At 39.6% G+C, this 10,595-nt stretch overlaps 1 protein-coding gene across 2 annotated transcripts; it reads right to left on the bottom strand.

The window, feature by feature from the left end:
- Positions 1-842: 842 nt before the first annotated feature.
- Positions 843-3,481, bottom strand: LOC125052221 (vitellogenin-3-like). Of its 2 annotated transcripts, none has more exons than XM_047652904.1 (7): positions 3,370-3,481; positions 3,249-3,291; positions 2,804-3,074; positions 2,569-2,717; positions 1,540-1,739; positions 1,228-1,384; positions 843-976 (listed from the first exon to the last, which is right to left on the bottom strand). In XM_047652904.1, the coding sequence occupies exons 1-7, from the start codon at positions 3,398-3,400 to the stop codon at positions 901-903; spliced, it is 927 nt and encodes a 308-aa protein (XP_047508860.1). In that variant the 5' UTR covers positions 3,401-3,481; the 3' UTR covers positions 843-900. The 2 variants fall into 2 exon arrangements, with proteins under 2 accessions (XP_047508860.1, XP_047508861.1); XM_047652905.1 differs by having other exon boundaries at positions 1,228-1,387; positions 1,546-1,739.
- Between the last annotated feature and the right edge of the window lie 7,114 nt (positions 3,482-10,595).

The raw sequence follows: 10,595 nt of genomic DNA, 5'->3' as shown, positions 1-10,595 counted from the left end.
CCGCTGCGATTCCTCATAGGTGGCGTGGAAATGTGTGCATATAATGTATTATGTGACTCTTAGAAGCGCGGTGTCTCAGGAATGGACTCTTAAGAAAAAAATTGTGAGTTTCATTTTTGTTGAGGATTTTAAGATCTACAACTTTGGCTTAAAACGTTTTTTGATAAAACTTACCGTTTTCGAGAAAAATTAACAAACCTCTAATTTTGACCTTTGACCTCGAATAACTTTTCTAGCACACATTTGATCGATGGGGATTTTTAAACCTTCTAATGGTAAACCCTAGCTCTCCTCCAATTTTTGGCTTCCGGGAATTTTTGTTATTTGACCACTATTTTTATGTCTAATTTGGCCGGACTATAAATTGTGTAATTGGACTTGCAATAAGTTTTGATAAATAACAATATTTACTCCTATGTAGGTAAGTCTTCATTAATATTATTAAAGAAAGTACTCATTTAAATCAATTCACACAATTTTGTTTTATGTCAGATCAATTTTTTTCTGTAATTTCCAGCAAATATTAAGCAGAGTTATTAGATCGACCATCTAACACATAAGTCTACGCACTTATGGCAAAAATGCGTTGCGCAAAAGTATACGTTTAATATAATTCACAGTGACGCGAAATTATTAGAAGAAATAATTATTTAAGTAGAATTAATAAATACTTTTTAATTAACTGCTACATTTTTATGTAAATTGAATAAATTATTTTAAAATAATTATATACTGGTGACTTTTTTTGTATTCCTTTTAATTCATTGGTGATACTTTAAAAAAGCCAAATTCATTACTAACGTCTAAGTATGTCACTCAAATAATATATTTTTATGAATAAATTCACTTAACAAACGTAAAGTTTATTAAAAAATATTATACAATATTTCATATATAATTTCAGGGACGAATACCATCGATTCCTTTTCCAAATGGTGACTTCAAATTAGTTCGTAAAAAGAAATCCCCTTTTGCTCTGAAAAAAAAATATGTGTAAAAATATTGTAATAATATATGCAATAAAATGTAGCAGTGTTGGTTGGAGTTGTTAGGTCACTGCTGAGGTTGGAGTTGTGTCAATGAGTGTCAGAGCTGAGCTTTGTATTATGCTGTCATAAATAATTAACTGAATAAAGTATAAGGCCTGTAAATATAGTTTTTATGTATAGTCTCAGTTTTCTATAGAATTTTGTTTTTAGCTTAAGCAAACAAAAACGTTTAACTAACTTGCTATTGTAAGTTATCCCGAGGTATAAAATATCGCTCTTATTATAATCTCCGTTGCTCCAATCATGGCAACTCTCCGCCGACACTGCTGGTAATGATGAAGGATAATTCACAGATTCGGCAAAATATATGGCTGCCTGTACATGGCTGCAAGAGTCTGGAATCCAATTTTATGTTATAAATTACAAATATTTTTAATTACAAATGTAACAAGAACATATATGTATATATATATAAAATTAGGCTATATATAATAGATGTTTTTCTGTGTGCAAAAATAGTAAACTAATTTATGCATTAATTGTATTATACCTTTTGATTCTGAACAGCCAGGTTGATATTCCAAATCACAATTAGCCCATATATCAACATCTCCGATACTATCCGACGTTCCCAATCGTTGTGGATTTGTGTGTAATACATCTACAAAAAAGGCGTCAGTGCTTTCTAGTCCGACAACTAAATTAATGGGATCTGTGAACAGTGGTCCTGCTGGGTCCAAGCCCGTGATTCTACGATTTAAAGAAAAAAAATATTCTAATTAATAATGAGTTGGCTAAAAGAAAACACGACATAAGTGTCTGAAAATGGTAATGAACAAAAAATACTGGTATTATTGTGAAAAAGCGTGGGGCGCTCTGTGCCACATTTTTCGTCTATAGAGCAACCCATGCTTTTTCACAATAATACCAGTATTTATTTATTTATTTATTTATTTAGTTTAAGCTTATAACATCACACACAGTACTAAAATTACTAATTATTTTACAAAAAATCTCGCATCTAAAATGTGTGACAATTAATGTAAGCATAAGTTTCACACAAAAAAAATTAAATAGAAATTAAAATTACAATTAAAACATATACGATAGTAAAAGCACACAATAAAATAAAATAAAAATTACAGAAATTTGTTGGCACTTAGAGCAGAAAAAAAAGAAAAATCATCATCAAAACAGCGAAATTAGGTTTGAGAAAGGCACTTGCAAATGCTTTCTCTAAAACCGATCATCAGTATTGTTTGTTCATTACCATTTTCAGCCTAAATTAGGAATTATTTTTCACTTTTTAGTTTGATGTGCTTTAAAAGCGTGTTTTTTAGTTTTTTTAAACTATTATTCATTTATTTTTTATTTTTTTCGGATTATTGCATTGTCATCGATCTTTGACAGGTGCGCAAAATTTTAATAAAATCTGTCCGTTTAAAGTGGGTCAAAATCGAGTCCGAAGGAGTCGGTTACATACATACATACATACATACAGGTGAAGCTAATATAAAGCGTGTAAAAAGACAATTGGTATTATTAAACTAGTTACTACGTAGTAGGAAGTATATACTACCTTGGTAGCTGCGTTCCCTTTTGTTGTGTTCGTTTTCCAGCATGTCCCACGAGATGAGCCCCTAGGGAATGTCCTATCAAATGCACTTTATCCAAATCAAGACCATGTTCTGACAATTCCATAAGTGCATCTCCTAATAGACATCCAATCTACGATATGAAAAACGTTGTTATAAAGATTAATATCATTATGATATATAGTTACTATATCGCAGATGAAATTTTGAAAATGTCACCTTCTTGGCGTTATGTATTCCCGTTGTTGAATATTGAATTATATATCCGACAGTATCACTGGCTGCTTCTTTCTCCCACTCGAGTAGAATAAAGTTAATTGGATTATCCTTTTTGTACTTCATGTAAGCGTCCACAATTGCTAATGTTTCCTTCTCATTTACTTTGCCATTAAACCCAAATGTAAATATAACGGTTCTTAGGTTTACATTGAATGGAGAATCGAGCAAACCTAAAGGTGATGTTAGCGGTGTAATTGTGTGATAGTCTTCGCTGTAATAATTAAAAACTATTTAAGTCATTGTTAGTGAAGCGTTTATAAAATATTCGGCCTTTTTACCCTTTTCAGAGACAAAAAGATAATAGTTTAAATTTAAAAAAGAAGAAGTAGTAATAATTGTTTAAAATTAAATTAATTAAATACTTTACTAAAAAAATTAAAACAACCTTCCATAACACCACAACGAAGCGGCTTCTACTTGATACAACACTGAAAAATAAAAATATCTTAAAAACTAATTAGCTAATTAATTAATAATATATTTTATTAATATTTTTACCAACTTACTAAGAAAGATTCCAAAAACACTGAATTTCATTTTAAATTTAATAATAAATTAAATGTTGTATTGTTGTTGAATTACTTAATTTAAGAAAATTCGAAGTAGGTAATCGTGTTTCATGTTTTGTATTTCTTATATAACATTGAGTATTATGTCATAGTTAATGAAACAGGGTGTTAAAAAATTTGGCTTATTTATTAATATATTATTTAAATTAACATCTACTTTTCTCATAAGGATTATGATTTGTTCCTAACAATACCAACCACAACCCTTTTTTGTTCCGTTCCATTGGTATTACAATATTCTTAACTTACACACATACATAAATAATAGCGTTTGAGCGTTTCTATGAGAATATAAATTAATTGCTCGTGTTTGTGTTGAATAAACCAATTAACAAAGGTAACAATGGGTTGTGATATATAACAAGATAGAGTTTCCCATAAATGATACAAGAATAAGGAGAATATTAAGATTGTAAGGGTGCGTTGAGAATTCTTAAGAAAGTAATTTATTGTTCTTCTTGATACAATATTGATTACATTACAGAAGGTACATACAATATGAATAACATAGCATTGAACCATAGGGAGGACGCGGGCCAACGCTACCCTTATGTTCACTTAGCTAAGCCCTACAACGCACTAGCGGCTGGCCGCGATGCGGTAGGCCGCACATCGATTATTACATGAAACCGCACGTTAACGACGCACTGATTTGCGGACAACCGTCAACCGCTCCGGTTGTTCTGAGGCTGCGACGTGCCGCACCGGTTGAATGATGCGGCGCGCCGCGTCCCCTCCACGCACGCGGCGTGGTTATCGGCAAATATCACGTCCTACCCGCCTCAGTCATCAGTTGTTCCTTGCGCTAGACACTACGCAGAGGTTTTTGACGATATTTTCTACGATGATATAAATAAATAACTGCCGCAACTTCTTCAACGTCCATCCTGTGCAATTTTTCAAGACAAGCACTTGACGAGTGACGATTGCGGCAGACCGCAATAGGACCGCAATAGGGACGGTTAGCCGGAATACGGCATGCCGCTACCGTAGCGGCACACCGCATCGCGGCCAGCCGCTAGTGCGTTGTAGGCCTTACCAGCCGCTAGTGCGTTGTAGGCCTTAACTTAACGACGCGGGGCACCGGTCAAGAAAAGCTACTGAAGATCCACGAGCAGACGACCCGGAGGACTATCGTACTCGCAGACATCTAGCAAGCGAGGCTACTTCAAGGCCACAGGGACACTTGCGGGGACTACATATGGGCACTCCTAAGCGGAGGCTGATGGCAATGCGATTCAGGGTCCAAACGGGTGCCAGTGTTTGGCGACAGATAAGCATTAAGCCAATGACCGGTTTCCCTAGACCCCACAGCCACCAACCTTGCGCGGTCTGTTATTGAAATGTAGCCTAATAACTTTTGGAATTGAGATTTGCAAAGAGGATCATCCCAGCTCCTTTGAAACTTGAAGTTAGAAGGCAGACTCAAGCCTGGGTTAGATGTTAACCACGTGTTTCTCGCATTTGTTAACTCCGCAATGAGAGAAAAGCTAGAAGAGCTACACTTGTTATCTTGTGTACTCCTACTCCGCTAAAGCGAATAGGAAGTGATCCAAGGTGTTTCAAAACGAACATTAAAAATAGATTCCAAATAAGTTTTTAAAGATTATCTATCCAAATCACTTAATAAAACTGAATGATTCGGCTACAGCGAAGTACATAAGTTAATTTGGGAATAAAAAGAAAAAATAAGAATAAGTTATTCTCTTAAATTTATATGTTGCGAAAGTAGACACATAATGTTTTGTCTTGGCGTTCCCTCCCATAGGCCGCATCTCACTTTACATCAGGTGGAATTGTGGCCAAATGTCTGTCCTGCCTTGCGATTCTGTAACTCACTTCACGAACTCACACAGCGGTTTTCGCATCGGCGGTCGCTCTCAAATCAGTCGTGAAGCAGTCATTTTATGATTTGGCATTCTGATAAACAATAAACTACAAGCTCCCACCTTTTCAGAATGCCAAATCATAAAATGACTGCTTCACGACTGCTTTGAGAGCGACCGCCGATGCGAAAACCGCTGTGTGAGTTCGTGAAGTGAGTTACAGAATCGCAGGGCTGCCCTATGATTTGGCATTCTGATAAACAATAAATGCCAAATCAATCAAATGCCAAGAATCGCAGGGCAGTTCTGTATAAAATTAAAAATAATATATATAATAAATTTATCGTTGTATTTTGTTCTTATTTTTAAAACAAAATTACATAATAAATTAAAAAAAAAAAATCAGTGGCGCTACAAACTTTTTAGGTCAAATATCTTTCGCACATTGCATCTGTTTCATGATTTCAGCCTCCTGCGCCTGACACACGCAATCCCGCGGAATCCTCACGATGTTTTCCTTCACCGTTAAAACGAATATTAATTAAGCACGTAGAAAGAAAATCCATTGATGCACTGCCGGGGACCGAACCTACGACCTTAGGGATGAGAGTCGCACGCTGAAGCCAAAAGCTGCAAATTTAACATAATATACTAGTTATCGGATTTATTATATACATATATATACTATTTAAATTTCATTCATTCTGTTTGCCTTGGTTTTTACGTACTTATTTGTATATTTGTATAAAATTGTGTTTAGCCTGTATCGCCTAGGGATAGCGATTAAAGGATAGATATTTTACAAGGTAGGGTTAAGGCCCTATCCCAGTACGAATTGCTGTGTCAGCGTCTCGGGGTGGCGCAGTGGAGAGCTGGAGCACTGTATCTGTAAAGTGTCTAAACAGGGTGTTTCTACAATTTAAAGAAATTTTTACTCTACTTAATAAATGTATATATTAAAGAAGAAATTCATAATTCTTATTTATTGAGATGAATTAAGACAACATGTAGTATATGGTTTAATTATACTTGCTAATATCCAAAACATTTGTTGATTCATACGTAATATTTCGCAACATCTGTATAATCAATAAACTGTTTGCGCAATATGGACAAGGCCTACCAAAAACCTTTTATTTTATTAATACCTAGATAACACTGAAAATTTTCAGAAAATGAAAAACGGCTTGAAAATGTAGAAAGTTGCCAATACTTTTATTGTTCGAAGTAATCTCCGTTCCTCTCTTTATGTAACTCTCTTATTTGCACTGTCCAGGATATAGTCTGATCAAGATGTATGCCCAGATTCTTGACTGAGCCTGAGAGGTATGAGTGTGAGCCACAGCTACAGACGGCTAATCAAGTGTACCAGCGAACAAATTTTAAAATTTGTAAAATTACGTTGCAAAATAACTTATGTGGTTTGTGTACGTATTTTATGGGTTAGAAAAATACAGTCATGGTATGAAAACCCTGAAAATCCACCAACTTCACAGAGGAAACAAGCATAAGATCAAGAAGTGAAGGCGTTGAATTAGGATAGTGGTGAGTGGTATTTAGCGTCAGTAGGAGAAGGCGGTATGAATCAACAATGCTTAAGAGCTTAATCGATCGGTGGTCTCCTTATAGCAAACACGTATCTCACATCAAGATAACGTGGTCAAAACATGGGATGTATTTTTTTTTTTTTTTTTTATGTAATAGGAGGCAAACGGGCAGGAGGCTCACCTGATGTTAAGTGATACCGCCGCCCATGGACACTCACAATGCCAGAAGGCTCGCAAGTGCGTTGCCGGCCTTTCAGGAATTGGTACGCTCTTTTCTTGAAGGACCCTAAGTCGAATTGGTTCGGAAATACTTCTGTGGGCAGCTGGTTCCACATAGTGTATTTGTCAAGAATTTTATTGAAAGAAGAAAAGCCATAGACTAAGACGTAGAACACCCCTAGCAGCACCTTAATATGACCGAGGGAAACCTCAAGTAGAAGATGCTTCACCTTATCATCTGCAGGGAGCCTGGGCGAGGAAGAGAGCCCTGTCATAGAAAGATTTGATCTAAGGTATATGGTAACACCACCACCAACTTTATTCATTCGGTCGTTTCTTATGAGCTAAAAACCAGGAAGGCAGGAGGTCGAAGAGAGACAAGGTTTTAAACAAGTCTCAAATACAAAAATGGAATTGAAGGTGGCTAGAAATTCCATGTAATGTGCTGGAATGCTGTGAGCATTCAGATGAACAACATTCAAATTGTTGATTTTTCCCGAAAGTTGGGGCACTATAGTTTCACGCAATGGTCGTAGGTAAGCATCTGATAAATCACTCACGCGAACCAACACTAAAAATAGAGACATCATTTCATAACAACTAATGGCTAACAACATTTTACCAGGCGTTTTAATTAGTGGTATTTCACAGAAATGGATGGCAAATTATAAGCATAAGATTAGAGTATAAACCATAGAGAAAAAATATCAATAGCGGCTAAGCCGTTTAAAATAATTACAATTACTTATGCAGCAAAATTTTTTACATGCAGAGAACAACAGATACTAAAAAAGTTATACGAAATAATTTATATTTTAATTAAACTTTATATATATATATATTTTTTTTTATAGAATAGGGGGCAAACGGGCAGGAGGCTCACCTGATGTTAAGTGATACCGCCGCCCATGGACACTCTCAATGCCAGAGGGCTCGCGAGTGCGTTGCCGGCCTTTCAAGAAGTGGTACGCTCTTATCTTGAAGGACCCTAAGTCGAATTGGTTCGGAAATACTTCAGTGGGCAGCTGGTTCCACAAAGTGGTGGTGCGCGGCAAAAACTGCCTTGAAAAACGCTCAGTCGTGGAACGGCGGACGTCGAGGTGATACGGGTGGAATTTCGTACTCTGCCTCGACGTCCGATGACGAAACTCAGCTGCAGGTATTAATCCGAACAACTCCTCTGAACACTCTCCATGGTAAATGCGGTAGAAGATGCAGAGTGACCCCACATCTCTACGCAACGCCAAAGGATCAAGCCGCTCAGAGAGAGATTGGTCGTCGACGATTCCAACCGCTCTGCGTTGAATACGGTCAAGTGGAAGGAGCTGGTACTGGGGAGCCCCCGCCCAGAGGTGAGAGCAGTACTCCATGTGGGGCCGAATTTGCGCTTTATATAGTTGCATGCGGTTGCCCGGAGTGAAGTACCGTCTCGCCTTGCTGAGCACACCAAGCTTTTTGGAGGCTAATTTAGCCTTTCCCTCCAAGTGACCGCGAAACTGAACGTCGTTCAATATGTCAACGCCAAGTATTCCAATGCTGGCTGTGGCTTTAAGAAGAGTGTTTTCGAAAAGAGGAGTAGCGACAAAGGGTGTTTTTTTAGCGGAAAACGCGCAAACTTGTGTCTTCTTGGGGTTAAAATGGACTAGGTTTAGTCTGCCCCAGTCTGAGACTCCACGTAGTAGAGTTTCGACTTCAGACACAAGTTTGTTCCGGTACTCATCGACAACTGCCCGAGAAATACCTGCCCGGCCAGTGTAAAGAGTATCCCCAGTGCTGTCATCCGCATAGCAGTGCATGTTGCTAAGTTGCAACATATCATTGATATGCAGAAGAAACAGGGTCGGGGATAGAACACAGCCTTGTGGGACCCCCGCGTTCACGGGTTTAAGGTCGGAACACGCTCCGTCGATGACGACTTTGATGCTCCGATCGGCCAGAAAGCTGGAGATCCAATCGCATAATTTCTCGGGTAGCCCATAGGCTGGGAGCTTCGAGAGCAGTGCTCTGTGCCATACCCGATCGAAGGCTTTCGCTATGTCCAAACTAACCGCTAGCGCCTCCCCCTTGGACTCAATTGCATTTGCCCATCTATGTGTAAGGTATACAAGAAGGTCACCAGCCGAACGACCACGGCGAAAGCCGTACTGATAATCGCTAATCAGCTGGTGGCCCTCTAGATACCTCAAGAGCTGGCAATTAACAATGGATTCCATTATTTTGGAGAACAAGGAGGTTATGGCTATTGGGCGATAGTTGGACGGATCAGAGCGATCGCCTTTTTTAGGGATCGGGACAGTGCCGAGCGAGTACAGGTACCGGAAAAGGCGCGTTAAGACCGGAGCCAACTCAGGAGCACAAGTACGCAGCACAATTGGGGGGATACCATCCGGCCCGCTCGACTTATGAATGTCCAAGGAAGATAGTGCCTTGCGGACAGCACGTTGCCGGAAAGTGATTTCCGGCATCGCAGAATCACACCGCGAAATAGTCGGTGGTGATCTTCCTCGGTCATCCAAAGTCGAGTTGGACGTGAAGAGACAGCCCAAAAGGTCGGCCTTCTCCTTCGCAGTGTGGGCCAGCGAGTCACCCTCCCTGTGCAGTGGTGGAATGGCGGGCTGACAGAAATTCCCTTGGACAGCTTTGGCAAGAGACCAGAAGGCTCTAGTCCATGAAGGGAGTTGGGCCAATCTCTCGCCAAATCTGGCAATGTGCTCTGACTTTGCTTTAGTGATTTCCCGTTTGAAGGACCTGGAGGCTGAGTTATATGCTTTTTTAAGTTCGCTGGTATTGGCATCACGAGATTTCGCCGCTACCGCCCATGCCTTAAAGCATTCTCGCTTTCGGCACGAGGCCGCCTTGCAAGAACGTTTAAACCAGGGCTGAGACTTGCCACCGATCGGCACCGCAGAAAATGGAATAAAGAGTTCCATGCCCTGCAGAACCACTTCGGCGACAGAGGCAGCGACGGAATCTGGAGCTTCCGACGAAAAGCACATAGGCCCCCAAGGGTAGGACGCAAAGAAAGACCACATCCCGTCCCAATCTGCTGACTTGTAGTGCCAAATACGGCGACAACCCAAAAAGCGGGGGCGTGAAGGGCGCGTAGAAGGCACAGTACTCCGGACCACACAATGATCTGATGAACCCAATGGCGGGTCAACTGAGACTTGATAGTTCTCCGGATGTGAAGTCAGCAGAAGATCCAACAAAGAGGGTTTATGACCATCCACATCTGGTATTCGCGTAATAGCAGGGACCATTTGTGTCAGGTCGTAGGCTAAAGCAAAGTCGTGAAAGGATCTTCCCGCGTGATCGGTGGTATCAGAGCCAAGCCAATCGGCATGGTGGGCGTTAAAATCGCCAAGTATCACGATTTCAGCGGTAGGAACCCTTTCGAGCAGGGAATCTGTAGCCGTCTGAATGTGCTCGATGAGTCGGTTAGTTTCGTCATTTCCGCTATGGGACCTATACAGGCACGCATAGAATCGCGGATGGTCATCGCAGTCTACGCGCAGCCAGAGGTTAGATAGGTCCCTTCCTTCAAGCGTCCCGAGGCGACGAGAACAGATAT

Source organism: Pieris napi, chromosome 9, assembly GCF_905475465.1.
Source record: "Pieris napi chromosome 9, ilPieNapi1.2, whole genome shotgun sequence".
Lineage (NCBI taxonomy): Eukaryota > Metazoa > Arthropoda > Insecta > Lepidoptera > Pieridae > Pieris > Pieris napi.
The sequence above is the reverse complement of the archived record's forward strand: the minus strand, read 5'-3'. Positions and strand labels throughout refer to the sequence as shown.